We start from the raw sequence: 21,763 nt of genomic DNA, 5'->3' as shown, positions 1-21,763 counted from the left end.
CTCCACCAGGGAGACTGAAGGCATGGTCTTACGACCACCTGACCAAAACCTGTGCTGCTCCTTCCCTCGTGAGCTAAGCCTGTCATGAAAAATCACTGCAGTCTCATAACCCTTTAAATTGTATTCCTCCAGTCTACAGAAAAAAGTATCATCAGGGGCCAGAAGATTTAGAAATGTTACCTGGTGACATAGCCTGGCTCAGCTCTTAGCTGATTTAAGCTTTACTGAAGGAACCTGACACTCACAAAATACTGACAATCACCAGTGGGAAATGAAGGTGCTCAAAAAATAGAATCACTGCTGAATGTCATTTTATTTTCAAAATATTTGCAGTTTATGCAGAGTGCTGAGCTAAAAGCCTCACACATGTGGACAGTTACTAGTAAACACTAGATGTATTTATGTATACATCTTTCGCTTGGATGTTTGTGAATGAGTGAGTAGAAGAAATAGGGCACCTAGTTTTTGGAACTCCAAATTTGAAGGAATAGTGTTTATATGAATCGGAAGTACACGTAGCCCATCAAACAGGTGGATGCTAAAGAAATGAAAAAAAAAACCCCGCATTTCTTATACCCTACAGACATGACAATTTCAGGAAAGAAGTGAGTTTGTATGTTGACAGGTTCATCCTTTTGAAGATGAGATAATTATCCGTATGAGTTCACTCTGTGGCTTCTAGAACTGAGCGAGTATGATCGACTCCTATGGAAAATCTCAAATGGCTCATCCCTGCAGCTGTGTATCAGAATGGAAGTTGATAGGGAAACTGCTTGTTCCTACTGCATTGTATCTGCGCTGATAGCTGATGTGTTCAGTGAGCCTGGTGCTTGGGATGTTTGTCAGACTGTCTGACAGCTAAAGGTTGGAGGAATGCAAAGGTCGAGAGTAGCGAGGAGGCACATGGCACCAGGGACTCGAAACCTGCTCTTACACAGTCCATGGGAGTCAGTGAGCTGCGGGCCCAGTTCTCATTTAGACACGTGTTATCGGTGCCCTTTTCTGGGGCCTTCTGTATTTCCAGAATGGCATACAGAGGCGTTGCTGTGAATGAGGATGAGAGCTGTAGTCCTCACTGGCAGTGCAGTTCAGTCCTAGAGGGTGACAGGAGCTTGCTCAGTGGCACCTCCTAAAAATGCGGGTAAGCTCCCCATTTTAGTAACTGTCTGTAATAACTGGCCTGAGCAGACTTTGCAGTACGCATCTGTTCAGTAAATGGCAAGTTTCTTCCTGGGTGTTTTTGCTGGACTGAGATTTTTTGTGCCACTTTTGAGGATCTGTTTCCACCAACTCACGCACTCTAATAGGAATTGTTTAGTTGTTGTTTACCTGGTGCCTATGTGTGGCTGTGTTCTGAAGCTAAGAAAAAGAGCTTAAAATGCCGGAGTTGTGTCCTGGTGACCCTGCCCACTCAGCGCACCACCCCTCTGGGACTCGGGCAAGTCACATAAGAGAATAGAAGACAGACATCCCTACTCACTGTTTTCCTCCTAAATCCCAGGTAAAATGTTTAGATAACACAGCTCTCAGGCCTGTACAGCGCATCAGCTGAGCAAACGTCTTTTGGTGGGGCTGGAATTGAAAGCTGCCTTTTCTAGTAGAAGACAGCAGTGGTAATGTTACTATTTCTCAGCCCATCGGAGAATCCCTGTTTGAGTGGAGCTTGTCAGTGGACGTAAACGGAGGCCAGCTCTATGTTGCAAACAGTAAGATGTAAACATGGGCATTAGTCTACTTAGAAATCTTAGCTATTATACAAAATTTTTCATACAACCTAGTGAGTTCAAGGAAATTTCAAGATCCACAAGATACCTGTGCAACGATCCTTTTCTTTAGCATGGGTTAAGATGTTCTTCTGGAGTGTTTTATCCAAATGTCTTTCAGGTTCCTGTTTTGCTCAATTTACTAGCAAAGACCGTCTAAAAAAATAGCTTCATTTCTTAATAGCTAAATTTGACAAACCTTGCAGGTTTCAGCCAAGACACATCAAGCCCACGGTGGCAAATAGCATTAAGTGTGGTACCTACAGAACACTGCTAGAAAAAGACTAATACAGATGTTCCATACGAAGGCGAGAGAGAGTCCCTATAAATTTAAGAAAATAATACGTATCGCAGCAGGAGTATGTAGTTTGCTGCTTGACACAAGGAAGGTAGAAGAAAAAAGGGTGACTTTTGCTTCAAGCTTTAATGCGTAAGAGAGTAACGGAGTGAGAAGTTTAACAGGATCGACTGTTAAGTCTTGAAAGCTGGACTTTTTCTAGGGAAGCCAAGAAAGCCCAACACCTAAGTCACAGGCCCAGGAACTCCTAAGATACGCTGTCTCTCTCTCATACTGAAACAGTTAGTGTGAAATGCACTATTTCAGTGAGTCAGAATATCCTCCTTCAGGATAAGCCACGATGCGCACCTAGATTTTTGTGGACAAACCTGTCAGGGTGGGGGGGCAGCCTGGAGGTTGTGAGTGTAGGAAGCATTGCTGCAAAAGAAGTAATTTGTTTCCTAAAGATCGAAGGGATATGTGGAAGCCCACTTTTATGAAGATCTCTATGAAATAATTTATATTATCATTTTAGTGGACTTAGCAGTTTTTTTCTGTAGGCTTTCTTATACAGGAGAATGAAAGTAAACATGAGTCGCAGTTAGAGGTACTGCTAGCATAGTGAGAACATGCCTCAAGAACATGCCTTCAGAACTTTACTTCTGAAAGTTTCTGAAGTCTTCTGAAGTTTCAAATGTGTTTTGTTTCCTAGTTGCTCAGCTGAAAAACATGTGAGCCTGAGTAGATGACATTTCAGCTAGTGCCAGCAACGGTAGTCAGCCACCGATGCATCTTCCTTTTCAACCACGTAGGTTTGGGACTGGTGGTAGCATGTCGCACAAATCAACAAACTGCCAGAGGATAAACAACTTTGTGAAATGATATTAGAAGATATTCCTGACTGACAAGAACACACACGGGTCAGGAGGAAGGATGATATTGCCAGGCAGCAAAGGGAATTGACTGGATAGCAGAAAAAACCCATAGGAAACTGAGGATTCACATTCACTTTTTTAAAAAAAAATGAAATGGGGAAAAAGCAAGCATCTGAAAGTGTTTTGGAAATTCGACCCTAGTAGCTGGCAGCAACTGTAGTCAGATGTGACTGGCCAAATCCAGCAGTTCTTCACTAATGCATAGGCAGTTATTTTTGATCTCAGTGGGAGTCTTGCTCAACAAGAGACTACAGAAATGGTTCCAACCAAAGATAAAAGAGCTGAGGAAAACCTGCAATGTATTTAGACACAGTTAAAATACGATCAGAAATAAAGTCAATGCAGGAGGTATAGAAGGATCTAGGTTCTTAAAGAACACGGTACGTTAATTTAAAAATCAAAATTGCTGCTTGTACTACATTTGGATTTAGAGCAGTTGGAAGGGTTTTTACAATGCTAGCAGGCTTTGAACCAAGCAATGTAATCCCAATTATGGCATCAGTCAGTGGGAAGGCACCCACTGTTACTTAGGAAAGTTCAGAAAAAGTAGAAAGGCTCGGTAGCTTTTGTGTTCAGGAAACGTGACCACAATGAACACCCTTTCTTGGGCGTAACCAAGTTCAAAACTTGGTGCGGAGCCTGTGGCGTGTTTCTCTAAGTCATACTTTAAAACGACAAGGCTAAAGGGGGAAAATGAAACATGCAAGAGAATAATCTTTCCTCTTTGAATTTGTGCTTAACTGACAAGTTGCCATCCAAAAATACTTCTGTGTGCTGTGGATTCTTCAGTATTTATGGGCAGAATTCAGTGATTCCCTTCCAACCGAGATATTCTATGATTCTATGATTCAGTTACAGCTGTACAGTCAAAGTTCATGCAGTGGTACGACCGGGGTGCAAAAGGATGTAGGACAACCCCGGGACACCGGAAAGAGTCACGTTAGTGTAAAACTGGGCTGTAGGTTAGTGACTTGGACAGAAGAACGCTTTGTGTGATGTATCCGTGATGCGCAAATCTCCAACAGGTTTAAGAGTTTAAACACACAAATTTCTTCAGGGACACCTGTCAAGAGCTGGGCTGTGTTTCAACAGCACAGTGTGTGCTTACGTCCTTCTCTGGTGAAAAAAAGGCACGGCATGAAATCCCCTCGCACTGCAGTCAATAGGACTGTTTTGCCAGTCAAACTCGAGCAGAATTGTCGTGCTGAAATTTCCCACAGCATTTCTCATTAAAGTGGCAAAGCAAAACATTGAAAATAAAAAAAATAATAAAAAGCGTCACATTTAAAAAATTCATCACTAACAAAAGTTTTGGTATAGTTTGCTTTATTTAGTGCGTTGGAAGGGAATTGAATGAATTTTTTATTTTTATCTGTTCTGATTCACTTATTCCAGTAATCATTAGAAGTAAATTAGAGTTATTCTTTCTGTTAGATCAATTATTCATAACACAGATCATTTAAAAATGAGTTTAGCGGAAGCAACTTATTTCATTTTTACTAAAACTGAAAAAGAAATTAGCCAAATTAGTTAAAATAGCTTTGAACTCCATATTGACTGAAGCATTTGTGCCAGAATAAAAATTCATGACATGTAAGAACGGTATAAATGATTAATCATTTTAGTTCATGGATATCTATATTTTTATTTAATTACATCTATGCATAATATAAACTGTCTGAATCTTGGGAATCCAAGCCAGAGAAGCTGAAGAGTCTTCTTATGTTTAACATTCACCATGTGTTGTTTTCTTCTAGGGTTAATTTGTAAAATGTAAACCACATACTATTTGCATGCAGTGTTTATGTACTATTTATAGAAAGTCTTGACCATTTATAATTATCCGACATTTTTATCCATAATGTCTGCGTATGACTAAAGAGATGTTTATGGAACAGACAAAACAATGTTATTTTTACAACTGAACTTCCATTTATTTTATGTAAAACTTTATGCTACATGGAATAGAAGTATGGAGTATTTTATGCTACATGGAATAGAAAAGGGATATTCTCTACTCAGATAGCTCTCTATCGAGAAGACTAAAATTATTTCCAAATCGTAATCAACACAGTACCCACGGAAGACTCTATTGTTCATTTTAAGCAGCATAAATTGAGGAAAAGAAAGCTCAGTCTGGGAGGACCAAAAATTGGTTTCTGAAAGCCATGAGGTCCAACCCTGTAGAAGCGAAGTATCTCGATCACTTAAAAGTCATCGGAGTCATCTAGAAACGATAACAGAAAGTAATCACGTTAGCTTTGTGATTTCTGTGAAGTCACTTCTGACGTCTAGTGCAGCTCAGAGGCCCCGACTCCCATTTTCCTCTCTTGGAACACTTTCTCTGTTGAACGGAGTCTGTACGTACAAGTGCCTCCCTAGCATGTATGCGCTTTTATTGACTGTTTTCTGGCTGCTGATTTTTTTTTTCTCTTTCTTTCCAGAACGCTGGAAGTTTTGGTGAGTTTGAATGAAGGGCAGTCTTTCATGTCCAGCTCATTAACAATCACCGCTTCAGAGTGTGTAAGTAAATGGCTAATATCATTCCATGTGAATCCTGAAATCCAGTTCCTCTTTTGGTTTTACCATTGCATGACCTCTCAGTGCAGAGAACCTCACCGCATGGCAAGTCCCGTTAGATGTTTAGAATGCACAAATCCACCTAACGCATACACCTGTGCAGACACAGACAGAATATACATAACTTAATGATACATGATTTCTTAATATGTAGGTGCATACTTACACATATATGTCCTAAGACGCTTCCTCTGTATTTTGAGACATGCTTAGAACCTGTTTTATAACACCAGTACAAGCAACAAAGAGCTTTCAGTTGTTCTGAATTTCCTGATGAAGTGTGTGTGTGTGTGTGTGTGGGTTACAGACAAGATTTTTTTCTGCAGTTATATAAAACAATTCCCTTAATTCTTCCCATTACTGTGGCAAACAGCTTTATTTTAGGAAGATTTTTTTTGCAGGATACCACAGAAGTGAAGTATTGCTGTATGTATCATCTGAGACTTCCTAATAACACACGAAAGCCATCTCTTACATGGCAGGCTTAGAGATTTACCTTTGCTTTCTGACACAGGCTGTATTACAGGGCTTTCTCCTTTCATTGCTGCTGCTTCTGTTTTGCTAGCTGCTTCAGGGGCTGCTGGTTTAGACCATATGCAGAACTGTATGTAGAGGGGGAGCCCTGGAATTCTTCCCTCCCAGGCTACCTCAGCCACCTCTGCCCTGAGATCCAAGCAGCGTCTGTGTGTTCCTTGTCTCTGCGGGGCTTACATTTTTCTGTAGCTCGTGAATTGTATTTTGCTAAATATATTACAACAAATTACTTTAGCACAGTGTGCAGCTGTGGCTTTCAAAATATTGGGAAGCTTCTGTGCCATCAGAGACTTGCTCGCTATAAATATAATCATGTCGTAAGAGCCAGGTGTGACACAGTCACCTGGGGTCCCATTCCAGCACAGTTCCACAGAGTAGGAGCAGGCTGAAGCTGAGCAGGCAGAACCTTAGGACTTCAGCCTGGGTAGAGAAGGTGGTCATAATCCTACAGGAGGATACTAACGCTACATAACTTTAGATACCTAACTTTGGTGCCTGATTAAGGAGCGTAGGCTCTCAACTGTTAATTAGGGGAGGCAGTCTTTGTCAAAGCACAGGCTGGAGTACCTAAGTTAAGCCTAGGGTTAAGGTACTGTGAACATCCTGCTATGTTTTCATCATAGCCTTTCATCACAGAAAAGAGTTAAAAACGGCTTCTAGGATAAACCACATATTTAGGCAATCAGTGACTTTTCTGACTTAATATATAAAATTTCTAATCTCACATTCCTGCTCTCCATTAATTTCTTCTGTCTTCTGTATTACATAGGCAGGACAGTTGACATTTTTGCAGTTAGACGCAAGACCACAATGTAGAGATGCAGGTTTTGAAAATGTGCTGCGCATGGATACCGTGTTTCTTTAAATTTGTCTCATTTAAAGTGTGACTTTAGTGCAGCTTTCCTGTCAGGCATAGAAGCATACAGAACAGTACCTTCTGCTCATCAGCATGTATTTTTCCAACAGTATTTTTATCGCTCGTAGGTAATTAACCTAAAAGAGAAAAAATTACATTTTTCTTCTATTCATTTAAAACCTAAATACTTGGGTAACTAGAAATCAGAGTCACTTCAGTTCAGCCCTTCAGTTTCAGGAAGAAAGCCTGAATGAATTGAGAGCTGAAGAAACACACACTACCTAAGCCATGTTTCTCTGTTTAAGGGCCTCTCTATCATTCGGAAGCATTTTAATCTTCCACCAAAGCATGCTGAAGCAGCCCCTCAGCATGATAATGTAAGGACAGTATAATCACAGAAGGATGCTGGAGACTAACAGTAGACTGCTTTTCTCTTTATCTTAGTCCTTTCAGAGAAAGCAGCACATGTTAAGTCTGTCCCCATGCCCCCTTAAAAATTGGTAAGATTGAACAGATAGGTAAAAACAAAGCATTGATGCAAAGCAGATCATACCAAATTGCTGGGTACGGCTGTCTTCGCTCTGCTGTACTCTAACAATGCTTCTCTGTGGTCAAAAGTTTTCCCTAACAAGAAACAGAATGAGTACAGATGTGCATTGACAGTAAAAACTGTCGTACTTCTGATAATCCTTTTTTTTTTTTGCCTTTCATACGTGTTGCAGCAGAGACAGCTCCATACAAGGAGAACTGCTGTTTCCATAGTAGCAGATGGGCAACTGCAAGAAATGGGTCACTGCTAGAATTGTTCCACTAATTCTGATAGCTGAGCAGCTGATGGCTAGCTGGCATACAAGAGTTACAAGTTACAGCCTCCCCTAGCAAACACACATTGCTGCAGTGAAAACAAACACAAAATATGTTGCATCTAGGCACCGAGGCATGCATCTTACCTGCTTCTCGTAAATGCGTATGCCTCGCTGCACCTCCGTGTACTTGGAATAAAGCTCTGTTTCACCTTCCATTTGCAATGGTGTGTCTCCAGTACAACTTTTCTCACTTGGACAGAATTACTCACGCTGTACTCCAGCCTTAGCGATTCCCTGGGTGTCCCTCCTTTCCTTTTTCCCCAGCTGAAGTCTGAATAACTTCTATTTTCATAATGTCACTGTTGCATTTTTCTCAGTGTTGTTCTAAACCAGCACAGCAGCACAGAACACCAAGTGTAAGAATAAAAGCACCTACAGGATGTGGGTTTGAGGTGGTGGGAGATGGGCTGCTTCATTTCTTCATCAAAAGCAGTATTGCTGGAAGCAGTAACGCTCATTCAGAATTTCTTAGGATGGTGGCTTCAGGTTCAAATAGCAGTACTACAGTGTGCTATAGTCTGTACAGTGTGAATGCCCCAGATGTGGGGGTGATAAGCATAAAAGCTTTATATATGTATTGTTAGTAGAGATTCCTTAAAATTCCACCCACCCGCCAGTCTATACAGACCTGTGTCCTCACGGGAGGAGAAGGGCACCTCTCATACACAGACTTAGGAGACTTTCCCTGTTTGTGTCTAACAGCTCATTTCTTAGCAGTCAGCGTACCCTTCCTTTTCTTTAAGTTGGGCCTCATTCTTGTCTCAAGGATATCAGTTTTACATCCAAATGAATCCAGTGATGTCAGCAGAAATAATTCTGGCTTGCACTGGGACAAGTTGGGCCTGCTACCCATGAGTGAATGACTTAATTTGAACTTAGGTTTACAAGTAGGCAGAAAAAAGTAGTTTTCAAAGTTTTGTCATTTTCAATTGAATATGTCCATCGGTACTGCTGTGTTCAGCACGCTGTGTTTAGTCCCTTAGACTACCTGAGACTTGCAGGCCCCAGAAGTTCTCATGTAGGGCATGAGAAGCATGAATAGCATCTTACCACCTCCTCCCTCTTTTTCGTGGTGATGCATCATTCATTGTGATATGCAGCTCCTGTTGAAGCATCCTAGCTTACCTTCTACAGAACTTGTGGAACTGAGGAGACTTACAGCAGAGGATGTCCCTGAACTTGTGCCAAATATGAATTTGGCTAAGGCCCCTTTCTTGATCCTTTGTGAGGAATTTCTCCGTTGGCAAGAATAGGATCTGATGAGTGGGAACAATTTGTTTGGGATTTGTATCAGTCAGTAGGGAGCTGCTTTGGGGTGAGTGGGAAAACCAGGTAGCAGTTATTTGCAACATCCGCTGACATGGTCTTTCTGCTTTCTTCGCAGTCTAGTGGAGTAGCAGCGCTTATTGCTGTTCTTGTGCTGTTACTGTTAGTGGCACTCGGTCTGCTGTGGTGGTTCTGGCCCCTCTGCTGCAAAGTGGTGAGTAAAGACTATTAGAAAAAGTCACTGGATGTGCGACTCACGATTATAACTCATACCATGTTGGGAAACACAGATACCATAGGAAATAGGTTAAGTAACAGGAGAGCTACACATGAGGGAGTTTTCTTTCATTAGTGATACGCAAAAAATGGAAGAAGAGACCAGCTTCATCACTGTGGACTGCACTCTTAGCAGTGCTTCTGGCTTTCTGAGACCTGCACACACGTGAACCAGCATCAGCATGCTGGTGTGCTGCTCATTGGCTTTCTACTGAGTGAGCACTTGCATTATATTTCTGTGAAATCTTTGATAAAGGCCTTTACTCTATTATTTGAAAGTTGTTGGCCATATTGGTATGCAGATGTTACCCTGAAATCAAGGACCATTTTAAAAGTACTATCACTAAAATTGGTATTTGTAGTCCATTATGGGCTTGCAAGTTGCAAATCCCTTATTGTCTTAATAATCCCTTGCACACATGGCATCTCTTCTCATCTGAGTGCACTCTTTATCCTTCTAGCAGCAGTCAGCAATGCTGTTTCACTAACTCTCCTTCCATCTCCTTGTGTGTTGGGGTTTTTAAATTGGTGAAGTTTATTATTAATCCAGTTCAACGACAGCGCTGAGGACTTGGGAAGTGGAGATAGCTTCCAGGCTGTTACTGTATTCCTTGTCTTGTCTTGGGCTTGTGGAACCCGGGCCAGCAGAGGAACTGGCCTTCTCGCCTGACCATGCTGAGGCCACCGTAATCAAAAGCTTTGGTGTAGTCCGTCAGGCCTCAGGCTATCCTAGGGCAAGAAGTCCTCAGCCCCTGTCTGCATCCGCATGGTCTGGGGTTTCTGAGGCAAGAACTACGAGCTCTTCTCTAATGAAAAGACTCTCTTCTGTTTCATTCTCCACAGTACAGTCCCACCAGAAATCTAGGGAGCTTGTCTGTTTGTCATGTTACTTCAACTTTATTTTATATCATGAGCCTTCCTGTGGAAAAGAAAAATTTGAAATCAGTAAGAAGAAAGCTTTCTATTTCTTATTTTAAAATAATTGGCTAACCTTAATTCACAGACCATCCTCACACTTCTTAGTTTCTACACTTTCTGTCTGTAGAAAGTGGCTACAGTTAGGCATTTCACGTGGATCTGTCATCTGGGCCAGGGTGAGGGGGAGATGGAGGACATGAAGGAAATAATACTGCAGCAGACTTATGCTGGTAGAAGAGCAAACATTTTGTGTTTCAGAGTCTAGTTATTTTTAAAATACGCAGGTAAAAGACAATTTAAATCCTTAAGTGAAGCCAAGAAACTTTTTTTTCAGTGTCTCCTGTCAGCTAATTACAGACATATTTTGGAGAGAGTTATTTCACTACTCGTTCATAGTTGTTAAGAGGGATCATCATATCCTCTCTCAAGGGCTGCTTTTCTGAAAGCAGCTGCTTTTCTTTTGTCCTTTTCCTGACTTCTCAAGTTTTTTTTTTTTTTTTCATGACAAACACTTCCTTTTGAGTTGACTGATATCAGGAAACTTACTGTTCCTTTAGTTTGTCAGAGCTCTCAGAATGAGTTACTTCGCTAAAACTCTAGTTTTTGTCACTAGCTGAATATGACTGTCAGAACATAATCCATGCATCTCTATGTTAGCCCAGAATCAGTCTTTTACAGCTGCAAGTGCAATCGATCACGTGATATTCAGTTGCGCACGCAGTTTTAATTGTTTTCCAAGTGGATGGTTTCTTTTTTCAGCATCAGGTTTACACATGTACAACCTAGTGAAAAAAATCAAAATACTCTTCACATTGGTCAGTCTTCAGAGGTCAGTTCTCGTCAGTGGTCAGTTCCTGTGGTATAGTAAAACTTCATATACTATGCATTTTCCTTTCATTACAGTAAAGAGTGAGTGCAGTATCTCAGTCCCTTGAGAGCAGGAATTCTCTTTCCAGTGATGACTCTGTAATGACAATCACTAAGGTGCTTTCTGGATTTTTTAATGTCAAAGTCCTACATTAAAAAAAAGTCAAATGTATAGTTCTGTAGTATTAATTTCCAGCCCTTTTGGTAGCTATGCCAGTATAATACATTAAAATAGCTGCACCAGCCTATGCCTGTTACAACTGAAAGGAGTTCAGTTTACAGTACAGGTGTACATCAACACATCATGCAGAGCTGTGGAGGAATAGCTAAGCTAGGACCCGATTAACTAAAATAGATGCCCTTTAGAACCAATTGCAGAGCAAAGATGTTACCTTGGCTGCCGAAGATGCACCGTGGCGTTAAGGCAGGGTTCTGTCTGGGCTAATCTCCTGTGTGGAGCTACATTTCCACAAAGAGCTGCACTGAGCTGTGAGAAAATGTCCCTTGGTTCTGATTCACCTTGTGCTTAAGTCTGTTCCTCCCGGATGTTTACTTTAAGGGATAGTAACTTACCCTGACCGTCTTTTCTGGATATAATGTTTGGTACAGGAGTAACTGGCTATTTCTGGGGAAGTCTTGAGCCATAGATCGGTGAGTTATTACTAAGAAGCAGCCTGACTTCTATGGGAGCAACAAAACCATGGCACTTTAAATGTTAGCGCCCTCTTGTTTCCTCCCACCTCTCATGGATATTAGTTGTTTCTTTAAAAAGAACAGGTAATTTTAGGACTCACTGCTACAACAAGACTGAGTTCCAAAACCACATACTGTTGCACTGAACCTATTACCAAATACTGACTCCTCCTTTCTTTTTGTTTTGATGTCCGTTTCCTCAGATCATTGTACCGTGCCTCCATTCTTTTCCCTCTCCCCTGCACCTGAGGTTCTCACATTACATGTTGTTGCCACTTCTGGCTGTGTAGTTTTGCGCTTTGGTGTCAGTGTCCTTGACGAGAGAAGCAGCATATGAGGACCAGGCAGGACCTCGTCTTCCCTTCCTCTGAGTCCACTTCCCTGGCAGAGTAGGGCGTCTGGTTTCATGGGACGAAGAACAGGAGCAAGGAAGAAAGCAGCAGCCCTCAAACCCTGTAAGCATCCCATGCTTCAGAATCAAACGGAAGAGAGGCAAAAGGTGTTGTGGACAGAACAGAATGGGCGTCCGGAGCCACCCGAGCGCATAATCCCTACTGCCTGCAGGCAGGGTGGTGAGCTTCAGGTGGTTCGGGCACTCCACTTCATCCGTGCTAGGACTCAGTCCTGACAGCGTTCCTCGCTATGAAGTCCATGTACACTTGCCGGTTGGGGTGGGGTAGGGGGACTCCTTTTTCTTTTCCTCTCCCCACCCCCCACCCCCTGCCTTTTTTTTAAAGGCAGTTCACTGTTGACAGTTCTTTCACTCTTCCCTCAATATCGGAACATATGATCGCATCAAGCTGGCTTCAGGCTCTGGTGCTGACATTTCCTAATGCCCACATCACGCGAACATTTGAAACGTGTTAATGAGCAGATCAAAGGGACTGTTGCCTGAAGCAACTAACTTTTTTTCTTTCTTTCCTTTTTTTTTTTTTTTTTTTAAGAAATCGGCTCTCCTCCAAACTCAGGTCTTCATTCTTTGCAGCTAAATAAATGAGATGCAGCCTTGCCTGGTGATGATGATAATAAAACAAAACAAAACAAAATCAGGAAGTAATCCATCTCTACGTGGGGTTAAGAAAACAGCAGCATTATTCAGAGTCTTCCGTATTTAAACAATCTGAATCAAGTTCAGGAAAAATCAGTTTGCAATATTACGATCTTTAGCATGTGCAGTTTCGTGCTACATTTGCATTGCTTTCTGCCAAAGCTGCATGGGTTCCTCGGATTTCTGTTTTTTAAAAATGGCTTTCTACTGATTTCACTTGAAATATCACACAAGACTGAAAATCATCTTTGTGTGTGTGTACGTGTGAGAGAGAAAGCGAGTGTGTGAGGAGCCTGTGGAAACATAAGGATGCAGGCATTTACATTCCACTTCTGTCAGCAGGGGTGAGTATCTGCTACTCAAAGCAGATTATTTTCTCACACCACTGTCACATTTAAAACAAGTTTCATTTTCTGAAGCTATTAGAAATAGCAGCTAATTAATGTATTAGTTAGCTTCAAATCAAGTTTACCCCATAACTTCAGGGAGTTTAGCAGCTGGCATAGGATTAGATCCTTTGCTCAGGGAGTCAAACAAAAACACTCACTGACTCGTGACTTTTGAAGCCCAGTGAGGTCCAACAAGTAGAGTTTTTCTTGATTCACTGGGGTCGACATTTTGATTCTGTAAGTATCAAAAGGCGTGGAGCCCAAGCGAACTTTAGCATGCATCACAAAGAAGTTTGCATCACAAAGATGCAAAGTCATCTTTGCTTGGGAGAGACTGCAAGACTTAAGAGTTGTCGAACTATAGAAAGTGGAGTGATAATACCGTTTAATATGTATTTATATAAATCTGCAACCTAACGAGGCCTTTCCCCCTGTACAGCTTGCAGTCTTGGCAGCGAAATACAATTTTTTGAGATAATCGTTAGAGACAGGCAAAAGGGAAATAAGAATGGGAATTAAATAAGATAAGGTGACCCTTAATATATTGAAAGTACTGTTTTACGGTTTCCAGTCTTTTAATTGCTTCCAGTGAGAATTAAATATCTTCGTGCTTTGGAAAATCTTGCTCAGCATCCAAGTATCTCTCAGAATCTGTCCCATGATCCCTCTGTGTTGTTGTTTCTTGTAAAGTTAGGGCAGTAATTCCAATCTGGCTCGCAGGAATGTTTCACTAATTAAATAATTGATTTCTGTTAAGTATTCTGAAAATTCCTGATGGGTGGGAAGAAAAAGTATTCAGAAATATTTAAAGAAAAGTAATTTCTGGCATGTTTTTGCAACATCATAGCAGCCAAGGGATGTCTGGTGAAAATCCATAGTTGGCTTTCCAATCCACTCAAAGTACCCTGAGCTTGCTTGATGAACAATTCAGTATCTTAAACCTGAAACGCTGTGGAAAAATGTTTCCAAGGGAAACAAATGTTTCCAATAACTTATTTCTCTTATTTGATAGAATTCCTGTATCCAGTGCTAAAACTCCGTAACTTGTTTAGACAGTAACTAGTAACTATCTCGGTAGCACTGCGACTTGAAATGTAAATCAAGAAGGAAAACTCTTGATTATTGGTCAAAAAAAAAAGTTTCTTTTATGCATGATGCTCTATATCTGTGCAGTGGCATTATTTATGGATCGCGGTATTGTAAATGAAAGTACTATAATTAATAGTGTGGAGTGAATAAAATAAGACATATTTCGATTAAGGTACTTGATCCTGTATTAGGAGATTTCGGTGTTTGTCATCATGGACAGTTTTGGTTATGTTTGTATAATGCTAAGGCATAGCAAAACCAGACTCCTTCATATTCACGGGGTATTTTTTAGTCATTTCTATGCAATATTCAAGCACAAAAAATGACTTGATATCACTGAAGTACTTCTTTTTAGCTTACAAACCTGCTTTTCTTGTGGAAGAATGGCTGTGCATTCAGTTTTCATCTTAATCATTTAGGAGGGTCGCTACCTTCCTCTTCCCCTCCCCGTACTGTTCAGCGGATTCCTGTCAGTACTGGGGAACTCCCTGAGATCTACAATACATATGTGAGAAAGGGAACAGGAAAAGACTGTAGGTAGAGGTCTAAATGTAAGTGTAAGTGAATTATCCTAAGAGCGGGCCTTACCCAGAAACAGTTTAAGAAGCCTTGTGAATCTAACTCCCACCTGCAGGCACTCCACACTGAACAGTCAAGGAGCTACATACTTAAATTATTAGATCTGAAATGCGAGATCTCTGGAAACGATCTGGATGTCTAGAGGTGAAGCCTGAGCTACCAGAAGGCATTTCACACTTGTCATTGGGCCAGAAATTATCCAGCAGCATGGCACAGGGAAGCAGGCATCTTGGCCCAACATTATGCAAGACCTCACGTAGACCTTGGGATGCTTTTCCTCCCAGGCTTGCTAATTAACTCCATAGGGTTTCATCACAGGCTATTACTTAGAATGACTGAGTCTTATCCGGTCAGGAAGCAAAGTGGCAGACACGTCTGCCCAAAGAGTGTCTGCCAGTCGATTGATGTTATTTGCTATTAGACGGATGGTGTTAATTTCCAGAAGGCCTTGATAATCAATACCCAAGGGACTTGGCAGCAGCGGTTGCCAGTTTGCAAGCAGATGTGGGGGACTCAGATGGAAACAGTTCACTCTTAAAATTTTCTGTTGGCTTTTCGATGCTGCCAGTGCAATTCCTTACGCTTTTATATGTTTGGCTCTTTCAGGTCATCAAAGATCCCCCTCCACCTCCGCCAGCTCCAAAAGAGGTACGGTGCGATGGTGCTCCGCTCATAACACTGGTGACATGACACCACTCCTCTGTGCTTTCCTGTGTTCTGCAAATCCGGCTCTTTGTCCTAGCTGCTGAAGAAGAAAGAACTGCCCCGTGGGAAGCCTTAAGCTGAGAGTGGAATGGCCAAAGTCCGGATCTCTGTTCTGTCTCAGTCATCTCAGTGTGGCATGAATTAAGCTCAGATCCACAGAAGTATTTAGGGGCTTTATCCCAAGATAGTTGAACATTATTTTTCCCATTCTGCAGCGCAAGCAGAAAGACTGCATAGCTCTTGTATAACAGTCTAAAGATTCCTGTATGATTTAAACGGCATTTTCCCACAGCTTCGGCATTCCAGACACTGAAGAACCCTTATAAGGGAGTTTCTCTCCCTCTTATGGGCAGTAATGTGCTACAGGATCTTCTGGTGTCTTCAGTATTTTTGCCCCTCCGTCTTAATTTAGCCAATTGCTTGAGCGTACTCAAGTGTACTCTGACAGTTAAGTCCACGATAAGGCACACTTCATTGAGCTGAGGCAGCCAAGAGCGAGTTTGACAAAGGTTGGCTTAGGAAACTGTGATTGGCTGTGTAACCTTTATCTGCAGATCTGCTGAACACCGTCTGCTGAATCCAAATGAGTAGGGCTGATGATCTGGCTCCTTGAAGGCATTATATCTTCTGTAGAAGCAGCCACTGGAAATCCTTTTCTTTGTGTGTCTTTTGCTTATTTTTATTAGTGGAAAGGAAAAGGACAAGGCAAATGAATGATTGTCAGTAGCATACACAGTTAGATTCCCCATTTGGACCTTCCTAATGGTCACCACCAATGCTTTTCCCATGCAAAACATTAAAAATATTTCCAAACGTGACCAGATTTTGTTTGGAATTTGGTAAACGCTTGGGGAACCTAAATATCTGATCTTTCACACCTAAGGTGGGAAAACTTACTCTCTGTGAACTCTAGTGAAATATACTAAAAAGACACTTGGGGCCGGGGCAGGAAGTATCTTTTTAAAGTAAATGTTATTTGAATTTATTGACAGGAAGAAGAACAAGAGCCCTTGCCTACCAAGAAATGGCCCACAGTGGATGCTTCCTACTATGGTGGACGAGGAGTTGGAGGCATTAAAAGGATGGAGGTATGTACGATAAGGAGACGCCAGTTCACTAAAACACAAGCTCTCTGAGGCTGCAAATGGTGGAAATAAAGACTTTTAAAGTGTACTGAAAATACAAGGGCTTAATGTGTGCTTCCTTCCCAGTGACGTAACCCTTGTAAAATTTTTTACTGTATTGAACAATTTTGACCTTGTCTATGAAAGAACAGCTTTCAGTAGTTCCATTTGACTGGAACTTTAAATAGCTGCCTGAAGACGTGCTCTTTCCATCAAGCTAATGAGAAAGGGAGAGTGAGAGCCTTTTCTGAATGTTTTGGAAGAAATTACAGTGAAACATAAGTCCTCCAACTGTGGGCCAGCCAAATGCGCTGACAATGGTGATGCTAGGGAGAGGCTTGATCCCAAAGGAACTCACAACAACAACGGTGTCTGTCTTTGAAGAGACATGATAGCATCATGTTAATTAAAACAGAATGAAAAATGTGCATCCTTATGGGCACGTCCTTATGTCAGATTTTATAGTCATGTCAGCCTTTATGGAAGTTGCAAAACAGTTTTCTGCAGTTTTTAACTTCAATCTAGGAAATTGTCTCCGTCTGAAATACCCACCTAGGCCATATTGATGTATCTTGATTAAACTTTAAAGGTATTGGCCTAAGAATCAGCTTTGCTCGAGTTGTTTTTAAATGCAGCAGAAGAACAGGCAAGTTTAAAGCTGTGTTGCTTATATGTGTTTCCTTCAGCAGTTCAGAATTGCTAATTTAGAAGAGCTTCAGATTTTAGAAAAAAACACATTTTGTGCAGTGCTTTTCAGAGGCAAACTAGAAAACGCTTTCCAACATAAAGGATTACAAGCTTGGATTTCTAACAGGAGCCATGATGAGCCTCCAGGAGGAGTTCCAGGAGGGGTTCCAGGGTTTAAATCATTACAATTTGTAAATGGGATCTTGCACGATGAAACAGAAAACCGATAGATACCTCATGAACACAAGTAACAACAGTACCATAAAGAAATGCATGTTCATCACATGGCAAAAAACCCAGTATTTCCTCTTCAAAGAAGAGAGCAGAAAGTAATGATTAGGTTAGAAAACTTTTTCATCTGTGCTAGGAATTTTCTGCAGGACTAAGGGCTAAAGATGTAAACCAACTGAAATCGCTGACAACACTATCGTGGGCTCTTGAAAGGCACCTCATTCTGTGGAGCTGTGTCTCTGTCCTTCTCTGGGACCTGAGAATACTAACAAATTTCAGGGTTGGGTGCCGCATCGTAAATGCCTCAGCATTTGAATATGGAGCTTTGCCTCTATCCTGTAGTATCTGTAAGAGTGGGGCTGAGGGAAACGCTGGCTTAACAGCCCATTCCCAGCTGTTCGGACGGAGCGGTATCAGACCTCATAGCTTTCACTGGCTTGAGAGAGCACGTTGCTCGTTTGGTGAATGAGGGCAGAGCAAGTGTGGAAACGAGAGAGAAAACAAAACCAGTCTAACAAGATGATGAAGGTGAGCGGGTCAAAGGGAGGTTATTCCTTACCTGACAGTTAAATGCAGTTTCTGTGCTGTGGCCAACGAAAAATTTGCTGGACTAGTCATCACATTTCTTCCCTGTTTTCAGTTCATGTGGTAAGGCAGTTGTCTGTTTTTTATTGCTTTTCTCTGCTCTATTCTTCTGCCATTCTTCCAGCAGCTTGATTCTGCTGGCAGCTTCCTTGTGTAGAGAAAAGGAGAGACTGAACCAGTAAACTTCTGCTTACCACCCCTATCCTACTTCTCTTCACTTACTATATTCCCTTTCGGGCAGTTACACATTCACTCCGGCCTTCCCCACTAGCTTCACCCCTCTGCAACACTCCAGAATAATTTAGCCAGGGTTGTTCACTCCTCCTAGATCTGTCTTTTGGCGTTGCTTTAAAGTTTTATGATGTCATTTCTAGACCCCACCCACTAGAGGCAGTAAGTTTTTATGTCAAAGTTGTGTTGTCAGACTCCGCAAATTCTGGTTTCTTCTGGGTGAAGTCGCTTTAATCTAAAGGAGAAGGTCATTTTATCAGTAAGGAATCCACCATCTATCTCTAAATGGTTTTAACAGTGTTTGAAATACATTTTAACAACCTCATAAAAAACACCGTAAAAGTACCATTGATCACAGTGAAAGATACAGATGCATTTTAATGACTCAGCAGGGCCTACTTGGACATGAAAGCCCATTCTAATATTGCAGAGAGAGGATTCCCCAGCGAGAAAAAGAAATCACTAAGCAAGCCAAACAGTAAAGTTCACAATAACAGAAAGGTTCAAAACAATCCCCCTCCTAGGAAATGATGGTCTGTATTTTACCAAGGTGAGTTATAGTATTACAGACCAAATTAAGCTCTGTCGTACTTCGCTGCTCTCGTTATCTGCATTGAGATTACAATGGTAAAAAACACTTGGTGGTGGTGATAAAGTGACACGATTTTCCTCCAAGGTATTTCATTTATCTGAAGGGGGCTAGACTCTGGCTGGCCTATGTACTTTCCTCACTTTCTGTATCAGCACGTTTTCTGTATGGCGCTGATGAGGATGAAGAAGTCGGGCTGCTTCCTCCTCCCATCCTATGGCATAGTTATCCCGGCACATTATAGAGTGTCCCTAGCAAGACCTGGAGCAGGCTTCTCCCTCCCTCCAGGTAGCAGAAGGAAGACCAGGGGCATGTCTTTTTCCTGGTGAGCAAAACAATTTTCTGCCCCTTTGCAGTGGGAGAGTTGTTGCATCCCACTGTTTTTCTGCCTACTTTTCAAGTGTTTGAATTGGCAGGTAGCAAGACAGAACTGACATACACCTACCAAGCAGTGTGCAGTGATGCTCTTAATTCTTACCCTCAGGGTGGAAGGTCAGTCTTCTCTGATTTTTTTTACTTGGATTCTTCTCTTTTCATGCCTGGCATCTCCAGTCAGGAGGTCCCTGAAAAAAACAAGTATGTTGGTGGAGTCCTGCAGTAACGGTTAGCTGTTTTCCAGTAACAGTTTCATGACTCATCAGTGTGTCCCATTTACCCAAGATGTAACGTCAGAATTTAATTTCCTGCGTTTAGGTGTATCAGGTCCTCCTTACAGGCTAGACTGTAGCAGATGGCATGACTTAGAAAGTCTTGCACTGAAAATATTCCAGGCCGGTTTTACTAAGAACTTTTAAACTCCAGCCGTAGCTTTTAGATGCTCTTTTTGGATGATAAAGTAACAGTCTTGTCTAGGTTTGTTTCCTTGTACAATACAGCAAATGTCCTTGCTCAAATTGCTGCACGGTGTTTCCAATTACAAGATGAAATAAGATTACTGTAGCAAGACAAACCATCTCTCTTAGAGGGAAGGTTTTTTCCTGTATTTCCTCTTTACAGCACCGTAAGTACAACCTTTTATGGAAGTGGAAATACACGCTTGTCTCACCAACAGCAATAATCCAGGTTTCCTTTCTCTTTGAACCTTTTGTATATATTTTATATGCTTCTGGCAAGGGGTAAAATATACATTGCTACATGTTTCACATTTACTTATTATGCAGGTTACACTGCTTCATCTGCGTTTTCTCCAATATGTATCTTCTTGGAGAACTACTTGAAAACCTGAGCAGTTTCCAGGAGCTTCTGCTAAAACTTGCTCAAGTATCGCCTTCTATCTAAATTGGGGTTCTCAACAAACATGCTGCGTTAGGATATCTGGGGTGACAAAAATCTAGGCTTTCATCAGTGCCAGATTAAGGTCTGGTATTTTAGGATAAATCGGAACTGGAAATGATATTTTTACGTCATTAATTAGCGAAGATTTCCCAGATTTCCTGTCTCCTATACAGCCTGTGTGATGCATGGCAGAATTTTCTTTCAGTATTTCTCTTGACTTATCACTGCTGAGAGACTCATATTTACAAATATATTTAACTAAGAATGCTTGTCATCAAAAATGAAGAGGTAACATTTTCCTCAGTACCTTCCCTCTTGTTTATTCAGAACTTCTTCCAAATTTAAACTTTTTCAGCTACTTCTGTTATTTGCAACAGTTTCCTTGTCCTTCACATACAGTGCATTTACATGTGAACTCTGGCTTTACTTAGGTTCGCTGGGGTGATAAAGGATCCACTGAAGAAGGGGCTAGATTAGAAAAAGCAAAAAATGCTGTGGTGAAACTCCCAGAAGAACCAGAAGAACCTTTTCTTCCTAAACCACCTAAACCAAAGCCTACCTCACCAGCCATTCAGGAGAAGTGGTATACGCCAATTAAGGTAATCTTTTTAGTCTTCAGGACAATATAATTTTGTACTAAAGGCTAGATTTTGTCTGCCTTACCAGTCTTATGCATGCTGAACTATAGATTATTTTTCAAGTATTCCCATTCGAGTGTAATGTACTACTATTCTGAAAGTGAACGCCTACCCAGGATGAATAGCAGGAGCAGTTTTTAGCCCTAAATGCAGTACTTCATCATTACTGCCACATTCTGTTATCCTTCCCCAAAAAAGGGACATACCGTACAGTAAGAGTACTAAAATTTATGGGGGCTTTATTGGCATTTGGTCTCTCTCAATGTATATATAATTAAGCCTAAAACTACACAGTTTGTAGCTGCTATACTAAGTTTTAAACATACATACATACTCACTACCAACCAAGAAAAACAAAAAATTACATAAAGGAATATAATGCAAAAAGTCTGGCAAACAAGTAAAACATAATAAATGGCATAAAATAAAGAGACATTGTCCTCTGTAGATGCCATGAGTCACTTGCAAACCCATAACAAGCTCTTCTTAAAAACTGAAGACGGGTCCATAACCTTGCTTTAAATGTGTAAAGCAGAGAATACACAGGTTTAGCTGGGAGTACGGATACATCTATTCTGTTTTTACAACTCCTTGTAAGTTCTTTCTGACCACCAGAAAGTCCTGAAGATGTGTTGTCCACACTCAGAGGCAAACTCTGCAACCCATCCCTGCGGAGCGGGATGCTTCTGACAAGCATCAGAGCTGCTACGCATGTTCTGCACAGCCCGCCTGAGCACTCGCAGTGAACCCGCTGCATTCCCT

General features: G+C 41.4%; 1 protein-coding gene across 3 annotated transcripts in view; it reads left to right on the top strand.

Annotated features, from left to right (window-relative positions):
- ANTXR2 (ANTXR cell adhesion molecule 2) overlaps positions 1–21,763 on the top strand; it is a 122,523-nt gene that overhangs the window by 52,692 nt on the left and 48,068 nt on the right. For 2 of the 3 annotated variants that reach the window (XM_075501374.1, XM_075501373.1), the window contains exons 11-15: positions 5,420–5,498; positions 9,196–9,291; positions 15,543–15,584; positions 16,634–16,729; positions 20,795–20,962. In XM_075501374.1, coding sequence (XP_075357489.1) covers positions 5,420–5,498; positions 9,196–9,291; positions 15,543–15,584; positions 16,634–16,729; positions 20,795–20,962 — 481 coding nt within the window. The remainder of the gene's footprint in view (positions 1–5,419; positions 5,499–9,195; positions 9,292–15,542; positions 15,585–16,633; positions 16,730–20,794; positions 20,963–21,763) is intronic. The other variant, XM_075501375.1, reaches the window with a different exon arrangement.

The sequence above is a fragment of the Mycteria americana genome, chromosome 4 (assembly GCF_035582795.1).
Source record: "Mycteria americana isolate JAX WOST 10 ecotype Jacksonville Zoo and Gardens chromosome 4, USCA_MyAme_1.0, whole genome shotgun sequence".
In the NCBI taxonomy this organism is placed as follows: Eukaryota; Metazoa; Chordata; class Aves; order Ciconiiformes; family Ciconiidae; genus Mycteria; species Mycteria americana.
Note: the sequence above shows the minus strand (reverse complement) of the source record. Positions and strands in the feature narration are given on the sequence as shown.